The sequence below is a fragment of the Oncorhynchus mykiss genome, chromosome 2 (genome assembly GCF_013265735.2).
Source record: "Oncorhynchus mykiss isolate Arlee chromosome 2, USDA_OmykA_1.1, whole genome shotgun sequence".
NCBI lineage: Eukaryota > Metazoa > Chordata > Actinopteri > Salmoniformes > Salmonidae > Oncorhynchus > Oncorhynchus mykiss.
Window position 1 is genome coordinate 95623511 of NC_048566.1, and position 21784 is coordinate 95645294.

The 21784-nt window shown below is 43.9% G+C and overlaps 2 protein-coding genes across 2 annotated transcripts in view; both read right to left on the reverse strand.

Annotated features, from left to right (window-relative positions):
• Positions 1–4938: 4938 nt before the first annotated feature.
• parietopsin lies at positions 4939–8462 on the reverse strand. Its single transcript, XM_021580524.2, has 5 exons — positions 7230–8462; positions 6649–6868; positions 6063–6171; positions 5568–5813; positions 4939–5166 (listed from the first exon to the last, which is right to left on the reverse strand). Exons 1-5 carry the CDS (start codon positions 7627–7629, stop codon positions 4999–5001), a joined length of 1143 nt encoding a protein of 380 aa, XP_021436199.2. The 5' UTR covers positions 7630–8462; the 3' UTR covers positions 4939–4998.
• A 3923-nt stretch (positions 8463–12385) lies between these two features.
• The window catches only part of LOC110502485 (5'-nucleotidase domain-containing protein 3), a 28608-nt gene continuing 19209 nt past the window's right edge, over positions 12386–21784 (reverse strand). The window contains exons 9-13 of the mRNA XM_036960040.1: positions 17676–17757; positions 16255–16341; positions 15838–15978; positions 15018–15082; positions 12386–12668 (exon numbers count right to left, since the gene is read on the reverse strand). Of these exons, the coding sequence (XP_036815935.1) occupies positions 12410–12668; positions 15018–15082; positions 15838–15978; positions 16255–16341; positions 17676–17757 (634 nt within the window). The 3' untranslated portion in view covers positions 12386–12409. The remainder of the gene's footprint in view (positions 12669–15017; positions 15083–15837; positions 15979–16254; positions 16342–17675; positions 17758–21784) is intronic.

Sequence of the window (21784 nt, forward strand, 5' to 3'; positions counted from 1 at the left end):
GTTCTAAAACCGCACACAAAAACCTAGCAATGGCTCACTACTGTGTATAGTAGAGACACAATGCAGGCTGAGCAAGAGGTGTCATCTATGTGTTTTTAGACCAATCTAAACAGTTATAGAAATCTAAACCTGACCCTTTTATCGTGAAAATACTCTTTAAGTTATTCGTACGTTAATGTTTTTAGTAAAGAATTCACATGTGTTAAATACATGTTTTATGATAGAAGCCTGTTAGAGCCAGTTGGCTGTTAGACAGGAAGCATGAGCAACAGGTACCATCTATCTATTGTACTAGACTTTTAGATTGAAGACTGTACCTGACCCTACTATCATCAGTGGCCTATACTTACTCTATGGGGATACGGTCATTTCTCACATCTATCTGGACGTTTTTATTTTCATTTTCAAATCAAATCAAACTTTGTCACACGCTCCGAATACAACAAGTGTAGACTTTACCGTGATATGCTTTACTTACAAGCCCTTAACCAACAGTGCAGTTCAAGAAGAGTTAAGAAAATATTTACCAAACAAACTAAAGTAAAAAATAATACTAAAAAGTAACACAATAAGAATAACGAGGATATATACAGGAGGTACCGGTACAGAGTCAATGTGGAGGCTATATACAGGAGGTACCGGTACAGAGTCAATGTGGAGGCTATATACAGGAGGTACCGGTACAGAGTCAATGTGGAGGCTATATACAGGAGGTACCGGTACAGAGTCAATGTGGAGGCTATATACAGGAGGTACCGGTACAGAGTCAATGTGGAGGCTATATACAGGGGGTACCGGTACAGAGTCAATGTGGAGGCTATATACAGGAGGTACCGGTACAGAGTCAATGTGGAGGCTATATACAGGAGGTACCGGTACAGAGTCAATGTGGAGGCTATATACAGGAGGTACCGGTACAGAGTCAATGTGGAGGCTATATACAGGAGGTACCGGTACAGAGTCAATGTGGAGGCTATATACAGGAGGTACCGGTACAGAGTCAATGTGGAGGCTATATACAGGAGGTACCGGTACAGAGTCAATGTGGAGGCTATATACAGGAGGTACCGGTACAGAGTCAATGTGGAGGCTATATACAGGAGGTACCGGTACAGAGTCAATGTGGAGGCTATATACAGGAGGTACCGGTACCGAGTCAGTGTGGAGGCTATATACAGGAGGTACCGGTACAGAGTCAGTGTGGAGGCTATATACAGGAGGTACCGGTACCGAGTCAGTGTGGAGGCTATATACAGGAGGTACCGGTACCGAGTCAGTGTGGAGGCTATATACAGGAGGTACCGGTACAGAGTCAATGTGGAGGCTATTTACAGGAGGTACCGGTACCGAGTCAGTGTGGAGGCTATATACAGGAGGTACCGGTACCGAGTCAGTGTGGAGGCTATATACAGGAGGTACCGGTACCGAGTCAGTGTGGAGGCTATATACAGGAGGTACCGGTACCGAGTCAGTGTGGAGGCTATATACAGGAGGTACTCGTACAGAGTCAGTGTGGAGGCTATATACAGGAGGTACCGGTACCGAGTCAGGGTGCGGGGTTAGTGGTTAGTTGAGGTAATTTGTACACGGAGGTAGGAATGAAGTGACTATGCATAGATAATAAACAGTGATAATCAGTGACAATGTATAATCCTTTCGTGTTTCTACTAAAGAATTGACATATGTGGAAGAGGACTGGCCACCCCTCAGAGCCTGGTTCCTCTCTACCCGGCACAGCCAGAAGAGGACTGGTCACCCCACATAGCCTGGTTCCTCTCTACCCGGCACAGCCAGAAGAGGACTGGCCACCCCTCAGAGCCTGGTTCCTCTCTACCCGGCACAGCCAGAAGAGGACTGGCCACCCCACATAGCCTGGTTCCTCTCTAGGTTTCTTCCTAGGTTTTGGCCTTTCTAGGGAGTTTTTCCTAGCCACCATGCTTCTACACCTGCATTGCTTGCTGTTTGGGGTTTTAGGCTCGGTTTCTGTACAGCACCCTGAGATATCAGCTGATGTACGAAGGGCTATATAAATAAATTTGATTTGATTTGACATATAGTTAGTAATACCTGCCTGTATTATGGAAGACGGCCAAGGTGCCTGACAGGTAGTCTACCTGAACCATCCAAAGAAATGAATGAAAGCCGAGCGTGTTATTTGATTACTACGTGACAATGAATAATCCTATTTGTAGAACAGGATTAAGTGTGAAATACTCTTTGATTAAACATTTCCCAGCTCATACAGGCGATGTCATATCTAAATCTGGGATTAGATCAAACCAGTGTATTATCCTCTCTGTTCTTTGATCCAAAAATGACTTAGTGACAATTGAACTTTTTGGAATAACATCTCTCATGGTTCAGTCCATTCATTTTTTTCCTACAGTTTCTCAATCCTGGTCCTGGTGATCCGAAGAGGTGCACATTTTTTTGTTGTTTCTGCCTTGGCCCGACACATCTGATTCAAATGATCAAAGCTTGATGATGAATTGATCTTTTGAATCGGCTGCGTAGTGTCTAGGGGTAAAAACTAAAAACGTGCAACTTTTGGGTCGTCCGGACCAGGATTGAGAAAAGCTGCTCTCAGAACAATGACCAGGAGACTCACTTTGTTTGTCTATCCTGTTTATGTAGGCCAATGGGTTGTGTCTTTTGAACTGAGTTGATCAGTGTGAACAAAAACACTTCACTTAACATCACACCCGCGACTGAAAACCTTTTCAGAAGAAGTTTGTCTTGCCAAAGAAATGTACAAGAACAATCAATATTTGGTAGATTCGTGTTATTTAATAATTGAGATCACTTGCATAAAATTTAAAATACGTCTGAACAAAATTAAGAAACCGTGTGTCTACCACACACACACACTCTCTCTCTCTCTCTCTCTCTCTCTCTCTCACACACACAACACCACACACTCTCTCTCACACACACACACACATTACACACACACGACAAAACAGCAGTTGTGGAAAAAGTATCCAATTGTCATACTTGAGTAAAAGTAAAGATACCTTAATAGCAAATTACTCAAGTAAAAGTGAAAGTCACCCAGTAAAAATCTAAAAGTATTTGGTTTTAAAATGTACTAAAGTATCAAAAGTAGAAGTAAAAGTATTAATCATTTGAAATTCCTTATCTTAAGCAAATCAGACGGCATCATTTTCTTATTTTTAAAAATGTATGGATAGCCAGGGGCACACCCCAACACTCAGACATTATTTAAAAAATATGCATTTGTGTTTAGTGAGTCCACCAGGCCAGAGGCAGTAGGGACGACCAGGGATGTTCTCTTGATAAGTGTGTGAATTTCACAATTTTCCTGTCCTGCTAAGCATTCAAAATGTAAAGAGTACTTTTGGTTGTCAGGGAAAATGTATGGATTAAAAAGTACAATATTTTATTTAGGAATGTAGTGCAGTAAAAGTAAAAGATAAATAGTAAAGTAAAGTACAGATACCCCAAAAAAAACGACTTATGTAGTACTTTAAAGTATTTTTTTTTACCCAAGTACTTCACACCACTGCAAAACAGAGCACAAAAAAAGAAAGTAGCATGCCTGCTCTTGGTTGGTTTACTGTAATAAATACACTGTAAAATATCAGAAATTGAAAATACTCACACGCACGCATGCATGCACATACACAATCACACACACACACACACTCACACAGACACAAACATACACACTACGAAAACAGAATACGCTTTGCATTACTCTAAAATGGATCTCAATAAATCATTTTCAAAGACAAATTTGCACCCCCCCCCCCCCCCCCCGTTTTCTGTAATTCTTTTTAAAAAAATCTCCCATTATTATACTTTAGAATCCTTGCGCCATTTCAGTTTTTTGAATGTACTGCAGACAAGGACTTGCTTGCTGACTGATTAATTGATTGACACGGACTGGACTTTATTTAGGATGAGGCTGCAGCTTCTCTCTGTATCTCTGCAAACCCTAACTTCCACTTAAGTCAAATTCTCACATAATTATACATTAATGTCAATGTGACACTGGGTGAATAGTCCACTGAAGTGGAAGTTAGGTTCCACTGAGTGATGAGCTGTGATGGGGCTCGAATGGACCCAGACCACTGCGATACTTCTAGGCTCCCGTTTCTGTTTTCAGTGGAAGAGATGGAGGAGAGAGGAGGAGATGGAGGAGAGAGGAGGAGATGGAGGAGATGGAGGAGAGAGGAGGAGATGGAGGAGAGAGGAGGAGAGAGGAGGAGATGGAGGAGAGAGGAGGAGAGAGGAGGAGATAGGAGGAGATGGAGGAGAGAGGAGGAGATGGAGGAGAGAGGAGGAGATTGAAGAGGAGATGGAGGAGAGGAGGAGATGGAGGAGAGGAGGAGATGGAAGAGAGAGGAGATGAGGAGATGGAGGAGAGATGGAGGAGAAATGGAGGAGATTGAGGAGAGAGGAGGATATGGAGAAGAGAGGAGGATTTGGATGAGAGAGGATATGGAGGAGAGAGGATATGGAGGAGATGAAGGAGATTGAGGAGAGAGGATATGTAGGAGATGGAGATGAGGAGAGAGGATATTGAGGAGATGGAGGAGATAGAAGGAGATGGAGGAGAGGAGGATATGGAGGAGAGAGGATATGGAGGAGATGGATGAGAGGAGGGGATGGAGGAGAGGAGGAGATGGAGGAGAGATGGAGGAGAGGAGGAGATGGAGGAGAGGTGGAGGAGAGAGGAGATGGGGGAGCGAGATGGAGGAGAGAGGAGATGGAGATGGAGGAGAGAGGAGATGGAGGGGAGATGGAGGAGAGATGGAGGAGAGAGAAGGAGATGGAGAGAGGAGGAGATGGAGGAGAGAAGAGATGGAGGAGATGGAAGAGATGGAGAGAGGAGGAGATGGAGAGAGGAGGAGATGAGGAGAGAGATGGAGGAGAGGGGAGATGAAGGAGAGAGGCGATGGAGATGGAGGAGAGAGGAGATGGAGATTTAGGAGATGGAGGAGATGGAGATTTAGGAGATGGAGGAGAGAGGAGTCACAGAGGAAGCACCCTGCTGTGTGCACTGATCCCTTGTTTTTTTCTGCCCACCCTTCTGCCCACCGTGGTCCTCAGGGTCATGGAGTGCATGGGGATGGTGTCGGTGGCCGGGTCGTGGGAAATGAAGCGCCCACAGGAGAGGACTTCCAGAGTAGCATCACGGAACTACGGGGAGTACGAATAGAAGTGTTAGCAAACCACGTACAGAATGTGTGGTAAAGAATTATTAATCGATTTGTACAATCTTCAATACACAAGACAATCCACAAGACGCCACCGATTGCAAGTCTCTCTGGATGAGTGTCAACTAATAAGGGCTAGATTTAATTTCGGATTGAGCAGACACATGCAGCGTTTACCGTGAACGGCGTCTTCGCGAACACCTGAAAAATTGCCGATATGGATCAAATCTAGGCCTAAATAACCAAAAAGGCAAGGGTGTATTCTAATTGAATTAAAACCACAGGGAACCGATTATGTTGCAGTCCCCTTCGATAATCTACACAGATTTAACTGATGTGTTCTCACTCTGGCTTTGCTCTCTCCCTCTCCTCCAGTACACACACCTGCTTGTTGCTTAGGAAGTAGATGATGGGGTTGTAGACGGGACTGGTCTTGGCGAAGTACATAGGCATGGTAGCCACTAGCGGAGGGATGTGGAGCTCTGGGTCCACCACAACCACCACGGACAGGGCTGTGTAAGGCAGCCAGCAGACAAAGAAGGCCCCGATCATGGCCAGCACTATCCTTACCGCCCGCTCGTTGTCCTGCAGACAGGGACGACCGCCCTGCAACTCCGTACTACGGTTAAGCTGGAGGAGGAGGAAGAGGGGGGAGAGGAGGAAGAAGAGGAAGATGATAACCCACGACCGACAGGATCTGTTTAAGCTTACAGACACAGTCCTCAGCGTCTAAACCCCTCTGAAAGTCTCCAGTTATAGGAACAGTCCCTGTTACAGTCCCTCTATCCCAACTGGAAGAGGCTTTTGTACACTTGGTATATGGACAGAAACTGACTAAAAAAAGGTATGTCCCTCAGGGAGCTGAGTCTCTATATGTACCCGTCTCATGGAGGTGAGGACATTGGCGTAACAGTAGATGATGATTGCGACAGGCAGGAGGAAACAGAACAGCGTGTACAGGATCAGGTAACTATAGTTACTCCAGGACCTGGAGAGACATAACACATTATAAACCATGCTATAGGACATTATAAACAAGTTATAACACATTATAAACCATGTTATAGGACATTATAAACAAGTTATAACACATTATAAACCATGCTAAAGGACATTATAAACAAGTTATAACACACTATAAACCATGTTACAGGACATTATAAACAAGTCATAACACACTATAAACCATGTTACAGGACATTATAAACAAGTCATAACACACTTTAAACCATGTTACAGGACATTATAAACAAGTTATAACACATTATAAACCATGTTACAGGACATTATAAACAAGTCATAACACACTATAAACCATGTTACAGGACATTATAAACAAGTTATAACACACTATAAACCATGTTACAGGACATTATAAACAAGTCATAACACACTTTAAACCATGTTACAGGGCATTATAAAGGCTCATACATGCCTATTACAAGTTATAAGACATTATACTGGCCTCTCCTCCCAGCCCAGAGAGCAGGAGGTCTGGACGCCCTCGGGTCCATAGGAGCTCCAACCCAGCAGTGGGGGCACGGCCCAGAACAAACAGAACAGCCAGACCCCCAGGAGCCCCTGAAAGCTCCGACGTACGTTCATCTTGAAGCCTGCCATGGGCTTACACACCACGATGTAGCGCTCGTACGCCAGCAGTGTTAACGTGCACATAGACACCAGACCTGAGGGAGAGGAGACCGGGGGGGGGGGGCAGTGTGTTCATAAAGTGTCTGAGAGTATGAGTGCTGATCTAGGACCCGATTCTGATCCTGTCCATGTAATACTGTCCATTGTGATCTAAAAGGTCAAACTGATCTTAGATCATCAGGATATGAACCCTGGCTTCACAACCAGAAGATTACAGATCTGAATACCCCCCCAAACTCAATTCAACACATTGAGTTAACTTGATCGAATTAGACTTGCATTTTCAACACTTTCAGGCTACAACAACAAAACATCGTTTTTTTTATTAAAAGTTTGAGTTCAGTTCACATGATTCAAAGACATCCTATATAAATAAATAAAAATGAATTACTTTACCGAAATAGTTCACAGCAAATCCTTGAAAGATGCAGAACTCGTCGCCAAGAAAGAATGAACCATGATAGTTGGTAATGGTGACTATCGACGAACCGCACAAGGCTATCATCAAATCGGACACGGCTAAACTGAGGATGATCACATTCATTGGATTGAGGAGAGTACGATTCTTCACCAACACCGTTATCACCAGAGTATTGTTAAAAACAGAGAAAATGGCATTGATGAACATAAGATAGGAGAGGATGCTGTAGCCTGCCCGTGGAAAAATCGTGGGCGCCACAGTACTAGATTTGAAGCCCGGAGAAGTAGAGTTCAAAGTCGGGCCGAAGCGCCAAGGTGTGCCGACGGCAGTGGTGCTGTCCATGGTGCTTAATTTAAAACGCACGCTCTCCACCATATGACCAAGAAACTACAGAAAAAAGGTCCTTTGCTGTCTGTATCCCATCTCAATCAAAGCCCAAACGTCATAGCTTGATCTTATTATGTCTGATCCTAGTTAAATAGCTTCTGTATTCAGGATGTCTTATTACATTTTGGATTATCTGTCATTGAGAACATGCTGCTCAACACCAACTTAAAAACCCATTTGGGAAATTGCTCCCTAACATGATTTGTACGATTATATTGATTGATCTGATCAGGATTTATTGAGAGTTCCGTATTGAAAAAGGTGCAAAGTGTAGGCCCAGAGACAGCCCTGGGCCTAGGATATACCCTGTCTGTGTCAAAAGTGCATTTTCTAAATTATTTTTAGCCAACTGGGTCAATTCAATATACATTTACATTGAGAGACAAGAGGTTAGATAAATTATAGTTGCTTTCCTGACTTTTCTCTGAGGCAAGGAAAGGGTGGATAACTGAAATCTAGCCCTATATGGCATACACAAAAGTAGGCCTAAAACAGGAACAAGATTAGGTTGTTGCCATCTTTAATTCATAATCAAATCAAAAACACACTCCCAAAGAAAAAAAATACAAATTACAAGATGGACATTTATGTAAACTATACAGGCTTTGGATAAAATTCTCTCATTCTCTCAATGTGAGTTTTTCCAACAAGACCACTTTTTTTTCTTCACTTTTTCAACCATGAACAATCTCTCTCAAAGAAGAGATAATAGATTTAGAATATACAGATAATAGAATAGATTTAGAATATACAGATAATAGAATAGATTTAGAATATACAGATAATAGAATAGATTTAGAATATACAGATAATAGAATAGATTTAGAATATACAGATAATAGAATAGATTTAGAATATACAGATAATAGAATAGATTTAGAATATACAGATAATAGAATAGATTTAGAATATACAGATAATAGAATAGATTTAGAATATACAGATAATAGAATAGATTTAGAATATACAGATAATAGAATAGATTTAGAATATACAGATAATAGAATAGATTTAGAATATACAGATAATAGAATAGATTTAGAATATACAGATAATGGAATAGATTTAGAATATACAGATAATAGAATAGATTTAGAATATACAGATAATAGAATAGATTTCTCAAACATTCTGACCGTATCATGACAAGAAACAGAAGTTATTTTCTTGTTAGTTTCCCCCACAAAACTAATACAACTAATTTCTGAACATTTCAGTGCAAAGTCAATGATTTAAACACAATTTTATATCTAGATTGAAAGCAAGGTTGTTGTTTTTTTTTAAAGCAGAATGTTTATGAAAACAAACAGACAAACAAAAATATAGCCAAGCAACTCAAATACAGCATAGAAATTACTGGACACAATGATAAATAGATTTGTCCATGAAATACAGCATATGTCCTCTTTTCTATAAAAAAAAATAAGAACATTCTGTTGTAAACTGACTGTTCTATCCGTTGTACTAACCACATTGATAGACACCTTAACTAGTAAAGACTATTAATAATAATGATTAAGCCTTTGTGGAAAGTATGATTTTAGGGTATCTACATTATTACTAGGGTAAATAGAGCCTGTTCTAAAGACAGAGAGATCGACAGGGCAGTTATAGTGTGCAAAAGCTTAAGGCATTTCAGAGTGTGTCTTGAACATGTCAAATTGTCAAGATATTCAACTCATTAGTTTATATCTCGTCTTTCTCTGTTCTTATTGGTTCAAAGACCACCATTGGTTAAAAGTCCCTTATAACCAACTGTTCCTTTGTTTACACAAACAGGTAACTTCCGAAACCATGGAAACACGGGAGGAAATGGAGGGATACAAAGTATATTGAAAGCAGGTGCTACCACACCGGTGTGGTTCCTGAGTTAATTAAGCAATTAACGTCCCATCATGCTTAGGGTCATGTACGGTTGAAGTCGGAAGTTTACATACACTTAGGTTGGAGTCATTAAAACTCGTTTTTCAACCACTCCACAAATTTCTTGTTAACAAACTATAGATTTGGCAAGTAGGTTAGGAAATCTACTTTGTGCATGACACAAGTAATTTTTCCAACAATTGTTTACAGACAGATTATTTCACTGTATCACAATTCCAGTGGGTCAGAAGTTTACATACACAGAGTTGACTGTGCCTTTAAACAGCTTGGAACATTCTAGAAAAGTATGTCATGGCTTTAGAAGCTTCTGATAGGCTAATTGACATCATTTGAGTCAATTGGAGGTGTACCTGTGGATGTATTTCAAGGCCTACCTTCAAGCAGAGGCTTGACATCATGGGAAAATCAAAATAAATCAGCCAAAACCTCAGAAAAAAAATTGTAGACCTACACAAGTCTGGTTCATCCTTGGGAGCAATTTCCAAACGCCTGAAGGTACCACATTCATCTGTACAAACAATAGTACGCAAGTATAAACACCATGGGACCACGCGGCCGTCATACCGCTCAGGAAGGAGACGCGTTCTGTCTCCTAGAGATGAGCGTACTTTGGTGCGGAAAGTGCAAATCAATCCCAGAACAACAGCAAAGGACCTTGTGAAGATGCTGGAGGAAACAGGTAGAAAAGTATCTATATCCACAGTAACAAGTCCTATATGGACATAACCTGAAAGGCCACTTAGCAAGGAAGAAGCCACTGCTCCAAAACCACCATAAAAAAAGCCAGACTACGGTTTGCAACTGCACATGGGGGATCGTACTTTTTGGAGAAATGTCCTCTGGTCTGATGAAATAAAAATAGAACTGTTTGGCCATAATGACCATCATTGTGTTGGGAGGAAAAAGGGGGAGTCTTGCAAGCTGAAGAACACCATCCCAACCGTGAAGCACGGGGGTTGGCAGCATCGTGTTGTGGGGGTGCTTTGCTGCAGGAGGGACTGGTGTAGTTCACAAAATAGATGGCATCATGAGGTGGAACAATTATGTGGATATATTGAAGCAACATCTGAAGACATCAGTCAGGAAGTTAAAGCCTGGTCACAAATAGGTCTTCCAAATGGACAATGGACAAGCATACTTCCAAAGTTGTGGCAAAATGGCTTAAGGACTACAAAGTCAAGGTATTGGAGTGGCCATCTTAAAACCCTGACCTCAATCCTATAGAAAATCTGTTGGCTGAACTGAAAACATTGTGTGCGAGCAACGAGGCCTACAAGCCTGACTCAGTTACACCAGCTCTGTCAGGAGGAATGGGCCACAATTCACCCAACTTATTGTGGAAAGCTTGTGAAAGGCTACCCGAAATGTTTCACCCAAGTTAAACAATTTAAAGGCAATGCTACCAAATACTAATTGAGTATATGTAAACTTCTGACCCACTGGGAATGTGATGAAAGAAATAAAAGCTGAAAGAAATCATTCTCTCTACTATTGTTCTGACATTTCACATTCTTAAAATAAAGTGGTGATCCTAACTGACCTAAGACAGGGAATTGTTACTAGGATTAAATGTTGAGTTTAAATGTAGTTGGCTAAGGTGTATGTAAACTTCCGACTTCAACTGTATATTGTTTGGATGCAAGTTTTCAGATCTGAGTAAATTGTTATTTGTTTCCATTCTGTATGTGTGTCAAGAACATTCAAGCAAACGTATTGTGTAGTGTTTTGGTATAGCGTACTAAGCTAACCGTACCGCTAGTTTTCAACCTAAAACAGAAATATGGCAGAAATATTTAAGAGTTACTGTTTTAAATTCAACCTACACATATAATAGCGAGATTATAAAAGCAGAGCAGGTCAGTATTGAAGTTACTGACAGCCGTAAGGTCAACATGATATGACATCAGTGGAAAATAGAGTAAGGTCAACATGAGATGACATCATTGGAAAATAGAGTAAGGTCAACATGAGATGACATCAGTAGAAAATAGAGTAAGGTCAACATGAGATGACATCATTGGAAAATAGAGTAAGGTCAACATGAGATGACATCAGTAGAAAATAGAGTAAGGTCAACATGAGATGAAGTCAGTAGAAAATAGAGTAAGGTCAACATGAGATGACATCAGTAGAAAATAGAGTAAGGTCAACAGGAGATGACATCAGTGGAAAATAGAGACAGTAAGTCAGAGTCAGCAGAGTCCTGTACGCCATCTTCTACCCCTTTCACTCTACTCAGCTGGCTTGTCTACATATGTTTCAGTATGTTTCAGGTCAGCATGATATGTATGTTTCAGGTCAGCATGATAGAGTGAAACAGGTATTTGAGAGCTCTGTGTCCAGAGCAGGTCAAGACAGAGTGTCACAATGAACCCCTTCCCCCTCTATACTCAGATCAGGTCTTGGACAGAGTGTCGCAGTGAAACCCGTCCCTTCCCCTCTCTACTCAGATTAGGTCAAGACAGAGTGTCACAATGAACCCCTTCCCCCTCTCTACTCAGATCAGGTCTTGGACAGAGTGTCGCAGTGAAACCCGTCCCTTCCCCTCTCTACTCAGATCAGGTCCTGGACAGAGTGTCGCAGTGAAACCCTTCCCTTCTCTATTCAGATTAGGTCAAGACAGAGTGTCACAATGAACCCCTTCCCCCTCCCCTCTCTACTTAGATCAGGTCTTGGACAGAGTGTCGCAGTGAAACCCTTCCCCTCTCTATTCAGATTAGGTCAAGACAGAGTGTCACAATGAACCCCTTCCCCCTCCCCTCTCTACTTAGATCAGGTCTTGGACGGAGTGTCGCAGTGAAACCCGTCACCCTAGCCTCTCTAGCCCGGACGGAGTGTCACACTGAAACCCCCCCCCCCCCCCCCCCATTTCCTGTTCTACTCTTCAGTTGTGGTTCTGTGGGGGTATGAAGGGCATCTTCAGGGCCCCGGCGCTGGTCTGCTCGGGCCAGAAGGGTGACTCGTGTTGCAGGGGCGTACGACGGGGGAAGAAGGTGTGATGGAAGTCATAGTTGAGCAGACAGCTGAGGGACGCCATGTAGATGTCAGCGAAACGAGACAGGCGGCGGGAGAAGTAGGTGGGGTTGTGGTAGGTCCGGAAGAGACTCCCAAACTGGCCGTTGAAGATGTCCTTTGTCTGCGATCTGTTGTTTGACGAAAGATGTACAATATTGTTAGTGCTCGTTTTGCATGTTAAGAGAAATATCTGTAAAAAAAGAGAGAAAGTAAGTTTAAAAACACTAATTATCCTCTCAAACATTTAATGGGTACAGCCACCTATAGGGAACTATGGGCAAGACTTTATTTGAAGGGAAGCTACATAAAGGAACTAACAATATAGTATATAACTAACAATATAGCACTAACAATATAGCATATAACTACAGTGCCTTGCGAAAGTATTCGGCCCCCTTGAACTTTGCGACCTTTTGCCACATTTCAGGCTTCAAACATAAAGATATAAAACTGTATTTTTTTGTGAAGAATCAACAACAAGTGGGACACAATCATGAATTGGAACTACATTTATTGGATATTTCAAACTTTTTTAACAAATCAAAAACTGAAAAATTGGGCGTGCAAAATTATTCAGCCCCTTTACTTTCAGTGCAGCAAACTCTCTCCAGAAGTTCAGTGAGGATCTCTGAATGATCCAATGTTGACCTAAATGACTAATGATGATAAATACAATCCACCTGTGTGTAATCAAGTCTCCGTATAAATGCACCTGCACTGTGATAGTCTCAGAGGTCCGTTAAAAGCGCAGAGAGCATCATGAAGAACAAGGAACACACCAGGCAGGTCCTGTTGTGAAGAAGTTTAAAGCTGGATTTGGATACAAAAAGATTTCCCAAGCTTTAAACATCCCAAGGAGCACTGTGCAAGCGATAATATTGAAATGGAAGGAGTATCAGACCACTGCAAATCTACCAAGACCTGGCCGTCCCTCTAAACTTTCAGCTCATACAAGGAGAAGACTGATCAGAGATGCAGCCAAGAGGCCCATGATCACTCTGGATGAACTGCAGAGATCTACAGCTGAGGTGGGAGACACCTGGGAGCCACCTGGGAGACACACCAAACATGTGGAAGAAGGTGCTCTGGTCAGATGAAAGCAAAATTGAACTTTTTGGCAACAATGCAAAACGTTATGTTTGGCGTAAAAGCAACACAGCTCATCACCCTGAACACACCATCCCCACTGTCAAACATGGTGGTGGCAGCATCATGGTTTGGGCCTGCTTTTCTTCAGCAGGGACAGGGAAGATGGTTAAAATTGATGGGAAGATGGATGGAGCCAAATACAGGACCATTCTGGAAGAAAACCTGATGGAGTCTGCAAAAGACCTGAGACTGGGACGGAGATTTGTCTTCCAACAAGACAATGACCCAAAACATAAAGCAAAATCTACAATGGAATGGTTCAAAAATAAACATATCCAGGTGTTAGAATGGCCAAGTCAAAGTCCAGACCTGAATCCAATCGAGAATCTGTGGAAAGAACTGAAAACTGCTGTTCACAAATGCTCTCCATCCAACCTCAATGAGCTCGAGCTGTTTTGCAAGGAGGAATGGGAAAAAATGTCAGTCTCTCGATGTGCAAAACTGATAGAGACATACCCCAAGCGACTTACAGCTGTAATCGCAGCAAAAGGTGGCGCTACAAAGTATTAACTTAAGGGGGCTGAATAATTTTGCACGCCCAATTTTTCCGTTTTTGATTTGTTAAAAAAGTTTGAAATATCCAATAAATGTTGTTCCACTTCATGATTGTGTCCCACTTGTTGTTGATTCTTCACAAAAAAATACAGTTTTATATCTTTATGTTTGAAGCCTGAAATGTGGCAAAAGGTCGCAAAGTTCAAGGGGGCCGAATACCTTCGCAAGGCACTGTAACAATATAGCATATAACAACTAACAATATAGCATATAACAACTAACAATATAGCATATAACAACTAACAACATAGCATATAACAACTAGCAATATAGCATATAACAACTAACAATATAGCATATAACAACTAACAACATAGCATATAACAACTAACAATATAGCATATAACAACTAACAACATAGCATATAACAACTAACAATATAGCATATAACAACTAACAATATAGCATATAACAACTAACAACATAGCATATAACAACTAACAATATAGCATATAACAACTAACAATATAGCATATAACAACTAACAATATAGCATATAACAACTAACAATATAGCATATAACAACTAACAATATAGCATATAACAACATTGCATATAACAACTAGCAATATAGCATATAACAACTAACAATATAGCATATAACAACTAACAACATAGCACAAACAACTAACAATATAGCATATAACAACTAACAATATAGCATATAACAACTAACAATATAGCATATAACAACTAACAATATAGCATATAACAACTAATAATATAGCATATATATATATATATATATACATAAGCTCTTCCCCCAATGGTACCTCATGGCTTCTCTCTCTTCGATCCACTCCTGGACGACAGCTTGAGAAGCTGGATCTCTGTGGACCTGGAAGGGAGGGAGGAGAGAATGTATGCTGTACGTACTGAGACTACATATCTGTGGTGCTGGAAGGGAGGGAGGAGAGAATGTATGCTGTACGTACTGAGACTACATATCTGTGGTGCTGGAAGGGAGGGAGGAGAGAATGTATGCTGTACGTACTGAGACTACATATCTGTGGTGCTGGGAAGGAGGGAGGAGAGAATGTATGCTGTACGTACTGAGACTACATATCTGTGGTGCTGGGAAAGAGGGAGGAGAGAATGTATGCTGTACGTACTGAGACTACATATCTGTGGTGCTGGGAAGGAGGGATGAGATAATGTATGCTGTACATACTGAGACTACATATCTGTGGTGCTGGGAAGGAGGGATGAGATAATGCATGCTGTACATACTGAGACTACATGTCTGTGGTGCTGGGAAGGAGGGAGGAGAGAATGTATGCTGTACATACTGAGACTACATATCTGTGGTGCTGGGAAGGAGGGAGGAGAGACTGTATGCTGTACATACTGAGACTACATATCTGTGGTGCTGGGAAGGAGGGAGGAGAGAATGTATGCTGTACATACTGAGACTACATATCTGTGGTGCTGGGAAGGAGGGAGGAGATAATGTATGCTGTACATACTGAGACTACATGTCTGTGGTGCTGGGAAGGAGGGAGCAAAGTAGACGCTCTTTAGGTTCATAGCTGCAGACAGACAGACAGACAGACACCCACCCACCCACCCACACCTCCTCCCACCCCCACCTACCTGCATGTGTTCTATCAGCCCAGTCAGACCCTGTAACCAGGTCATCAGGTGAACACATTCCTCAGTGTTCATGATCTTGATCTCTTTCCTCAGCTCAGGGATGATGGCGCCAGTCCTCCAGCCGTGCTTCAGGGTCAGGTCCTACACACCCACATATAACACATGGATTTATAGAAACCTTTTTCTCAAACCTGAGGAGTCGATAAACCACAGAACAACTCAAATACCTCTGTTTCGGTAACAGGCCAGCCAATCATGGGCTGACCTTTCGTTTTTTTTATTATTATTTTTAAACGCTACTTAACTAAAAACCTATATATTAATATCTGACCGTGTCGTTTCTATGATGGTGTGAACATTTTCTAAGACCATTTTAAATATTAACCTATGCAGTGTAAAAGCAATGGTTAGACTTACTGCCAGGTCACTGTAAATGTGATCTCCAAAGTACAACACCTTGGACCCCCTCCAGCCAGTCAGTCTCAGGAACTCATAGAGGTTTCCCTGCAGAACAAAGAAAACAGTCAGTTATTCCCTAGTCTGTATGACAGAGCTACATCTCTAGAACAGTAGTTGTCAACCTTTTTTTGGTTACTTCACCACCGAATACATTGTGCTCTGCCCTGTACTTGGACCCCTGAAGTACCCCCTCTTGTGCATTCTACTAGTAAGCCTATAGTCTCATGTGTCTTCTCAAGAACCACCTTGTGAATAGACCAAGTACACCAGGGGTCCTAGTGCATCAGGGGTCCTAGTACATCAGGGGTCCTAGTACACCAGGGGTCCAAGTACACCAGGGGTCCTAGTACATCAGGGGTCCTAGTGCATCAGGGGTCCTAGTACATCAGGGGTCCTAGTACATCAGGGGTCCTAGTACATCAGGGGTCCTAGTACACCAGGGGTCCTAGTGCATCAAGGGTCCTAGTGCATCAGGGGTCCTAGTACATCAGGGGTCCTAGTGCACCAGGGGTCCTAGTGCATCAGGGGTCCTAGTACATCAGGGGTCCTAGTACACCAGGGGTCCTAGTACACCAGGAGGTCCTAGTACATCAGGGGTCCTAGTACACCAGGGGTCCAAGTACACCAGGGCTCCTAGTACACCAGGGGTCCTAGTACACCAGGGGTCCTAGTACATCAGGGGTTCAAGTACATCAGGGGTCCAAGTACATCAGGGGTCCTAGTACATCAGGGGTCCTAGTACATCAGGGGTCCTAATACATCAGGGGTCCTAGTACATCAGGGGTCCTAGTGCATCAGGGGTCCAAGTACATCAGGGGTCCAAGTACATCAGGGGTACAAGTACATCAGGGGTCCTAGTACATCAGGGGTACAAGTACATCAGGGGTCCTAGTACATCTGGGGTTCTAGTACATCAGGGGTCCTAGTACATCAGGGGTACAAGTACATCAGGGGTCCTAGTACATCAGGGGTCCTAGTACATCAGGAGTCCTAGTGCATCAGGGGTCCTAGTGCATCAGGGGTCCTAGTGCATCAGGGTTCCTAGTGCATCAGGGGTCCTAGTGCATCAAGGGTTCAAGTACATCAGGGGTCCTAGTACATCAGGGGTCCTAGTGCATCAGGGGTCCAAGTACCACAGGGGGCCAAGTACCATTCAAGTACATCAGGGGTCCTAGTGCATCAGGGGTCCTAGTGCATCAGGGGTCCTAGTACATCAGGGGTCCTAGTGATTCAGGGGTTCAAGTACCACAGGGGTCCTAGTACATCAGGGGTCCTAGTACACCAGGCGTCCTAGTACATCAGGGGTCCTAGTGCATCAGGGGTTCAAGTACCACAGGGGTCCTAGTAGAAAGACTGCTCTAGAACCGTTGTCCATATACCTGTTTGTAGATCTTCCCCTTCTCCAGCTTGTGAATCCTGTCCCAATGCAGCACCCCTTTATCTGTCACTCGCCTGAAGGGCCTAGGAAGGACAGGGGAAGACAAACGTCAGAACACACAGTAGAGGTCAACTGGACATGACAAACGTCAGAACACACAGTAGAGGTCAACTGAACATGACAAACGTCAGAACACACAGTAGAGGTCAACTGGACATGACAAACGTCAGAACACACAGTAGAGGTCAACTGAACATGACAAACGTCAGAACACACAGTGGAGGTCAACTGAACATGACAAACGTCAGAACACACAGTAGAGGTCAACTGGACATGACAAACGTCAGAACACACAGTGGAGGTCAACTGAACATGACAAACGTCAGAACACACAGTAGAGGTCAACTGAACATGACAAACGTCAGAACACACAGTGGAGGTCAACTGGACATGACAAACGTCAGAAACACACAGTAGAGGTCAACTGGACATGACAAACGTCAGAACACACAGTAGAGGTCAACTGGACATGACAAACGTCAGAACACACAGTAGAGGTCAACTGAACATGACAAACGTCAGAACACACAGTAGAGGTCAACTGAACATGACAAACGTCAGAACACACAGTAGACGTCAACTGGACATGACAAACGTCAGAACACACAGTAGAGGTCAACTGAACATGACAAACGTCAGAACACACAGTGGAGGTCAACTGAACATGACAAACGTCAGAACACACAGTGGAGATCAACTGGACATGACAAACGTCAGAACACACAGTAGAGGTCAACTGAACATGACAAACGTCAGAACACACAGTGGAGGTCAACTGGACATGACAAACGTCAGAACACACAGTGGAGGTCAACTGAACATGACAAACGTCAGAAACACACAGTGGAGGTCAACTGGACATGACAAACGTCAGAACACACAGTGGAGGTCAACTAGACATGACAAACGTCAGAACACACAGTGGAGGTCAACTGGACATGACAAACGTCAGAACACACAGTGGAGGTCAACTGGACATGACAAACGTCAGAACACACAGTAGAGGTCAACTGGACATGACAAACGTCAGAAACACACAGTGGAGGTCAACTGGACATGACAAACGTCAGAACACACAGTGGAGGTCAACTGGACATGACAAACGTCAGAACACACAGTAGAGGTCAACTGAACATGACAAACGTCAGAACACACAGTGGAGGTCAACTGGACATGACAAACGTCAGAACACACAGTAGAGGTCAACTGAACATGACAAACGTCAGAACACACAGTGGAGGTCAACTGGACATGACAAACGTCAGAACACACAGTAGAGGTCAACTGAACATGACAAACGTCAGAACACACAGTAGAGGTCAACTGAACATGACAAACGTCAGAACACACAGTAGAGGTCAACTGGACATGACAAACGTCAGAACACACAGTAGAGGTCAACTGGACATGACAAACGTCAGAACACACAGTGGAGGTCAACTGAACATGACAAACGTCAGAACACACAGTAGAGGTCAACTGAACATGACAAACGTCAGAACACACAGTAGAGGTCAACTGAACATGACAAACGTCAGAACACACAGTGGAGGTCAACTGAACATGACAAACGTCAGAACACACAGTGGAGGTCAACTGAACATGACAAACGTCAGAACACACAGTGGAGGTCAACTGGACATGACAAACGTCAGAACACACAGTAGAGGTCAACTGATGAACGGATGGGTAGTGTAGTGGTAAAGCCTCCACCACATTGAACAGGGACAAAGGGAAGGGCTAGGGAGTGTAGTGGTAACGCCTCCACCACATTGAACAGGGACAAAGGGAAGGGCTAGGGAGTGTAGTGGTAAAGCCTCCACCACATTGAACAGGGGCAAAGGGAAGGGCTAGGGAGTGTAGTGGTAAAGCCTCCACCACATTGAACAGGGACAAAGGGAAGGGCTAGGGAGTGTAGTGGTAAAGCCTCCACCACATTGAACAGGGACAAAGGGAAGGGCTAGGTAGTGTAGCGGTAAAGCCTCCACCACATTGAACAGGGACAAAGGGAAGGGCTAGGGAGTGTAGTGGTAAAGCCTCCACCACATTGAACAGGGACAAAGGGAAGGGCTAGGGAGTGTAGTGGTAAAGCCTCCACCACATTGAACAGGGACAAAGGGAAGGGCTAGGGAGTGTAGTGGTAAAGCCTCCACCACATTGAACAGGGACAAAGGGAAGGGCTAGGGAGTGTAGTGGTAAAGCCTCCACCACATTGAACAGGGACAAAGGGAAGGGCTAGGTAGTGTAGCAGTAAAGCCTCCACCACATTGAACAGGGACAAAGGGAAGGGCTAGGGAGTGTAGTGGTAAAGCCTCCACCACATTGAACAGGGACAAAGGGAAGGGCTAGGGAGTGTAGTGGTAAAGCCTCCACCACATTGAACAGGGACAAAGAGAAGGGCTAGGGAGTGTAGTGGTAAAGCCTCCACCACATTGAACAGGGACAAAGGGAAGGGCTAGGGAGTGTAGCGGTAAAGCCTCCACCACATTGAACAGGGACAAAGGGAAGGGCTAGGGAGTGTAGCGGTAAAGCCTCCACCACATTGAACAGGGACAAAGGGAAGGGCTAGGGAGTGTAGTGGTAAAGCCTCCACCACATTGAACAGGGACAAAGAGAAGGGCTAGGGAGTGTAGTGGTAAAGCCTCCACCACATTGAACAGGGACAAAGGGAAGGGCTAGGGAGTGTAGTGGTAAAGCCTCCACCACATTGAACAGGGACAAAGGGAAGGGCTAGGGAGTGTAGTGGTAAAGCCTCCACCACATTGAACAGGGACAAAGGGAAGGGCTAGGTAGTGTAGCGGTAAAGCCTCCACCACATTGAACAGGGACAAAGGGAAGGGCTAGGGAGTGTAGCGGTAAAGCCTCCACCACATTGAACAGGGACAAAGGGAAGGGCTAGGGAGTGTAGTGGTAAAGCCTCCACCACATTGAACAGGGACAAAGGGAAGGGCTAGGGAGTGTAGTGGTAAAGCCTCCACCACATTGAACAGGGACAAAGGGAAGGGCTAGGGAGTGTAGTGGTAAAGCCTCCACCACATTGAACAGGGACAAAGGGAAGGGCTAGGGAGTGTAGTGGTAAAGCCTCCACCACATTGAACAGGGACAAAGGGAAGGGCTAGGGAGTGTAGTGGTAAAGCCTCCACCACATTGAACAGGGACAAAGGGAAGGGCTAGGTAGTGTAGCGGTAAAGCCTCCACCACATTGAACAGGGACAAAGGGAAGGGCTAGGGAGTGTAGTGGTAAAGCCTCCACCACATTGAACAGTGACAAAGGGAAGGGCTAGGGAGTGTAGCGGTAAAGCCTCCACCACATTGAACAGGGACAAAGAGAAGGGCTAGGGAGTGTAGCGGTAAAACCTCCACCACATTGAACAGGGACAAAGGGAAGGGCTAGGGAGTGTAGTGGTAAAACCTCCACCACATTGAACAGGGACAAAGGGAAGGGCTAGGGAGTGTAGTGGTAAAACCTCCACCACATTGAACAGGGACAAAGGGAAGGGCTAGGGAGTGTAGTGGTAAAGCCTCCACCACATTGAACAGGGACAAAGGGAAGGGCTAGGGAGTGTAGCGGTAAAGCCTCCACCACATTGAACAGGGACAAAGGGAAGGGCTAGGGAGTGTAGTGGTAAAGCCTCCACCACATTGAACAGGGACAAAGAGAAGGGCTAGGGAGTGTAGTGGTAAAGCCTCCACCACATTGAACAGGGACAAAGGGAAGGGCTAGGGAGTGTAGTGGTAAAACCTCCACCACATTGAACAGGGGACAAAGGGAAGGGCTAGGGAGTGTAGTGGTAAAGCCTCCACCACATTGAACAGGGACAAAGGGAAGGGCTAGGGAGTGTAGTGGTAAAGCCTCCACCACATTGAACAGGGACAAAGGGAAGGGCTAGGGAGTGTAGTGGTAAAACCTCCACCACATTGAACAGGGACAAAGAGAAGGGCTAGGGAGTGTAGTGGTAAAACCTCCACCACATTGAACAGGGGACAAAGGGAAGGGCTAGGGAGTGTAGTGGTAAAGCCTCCACCACATTGAACAGGGACAAAGGGAAG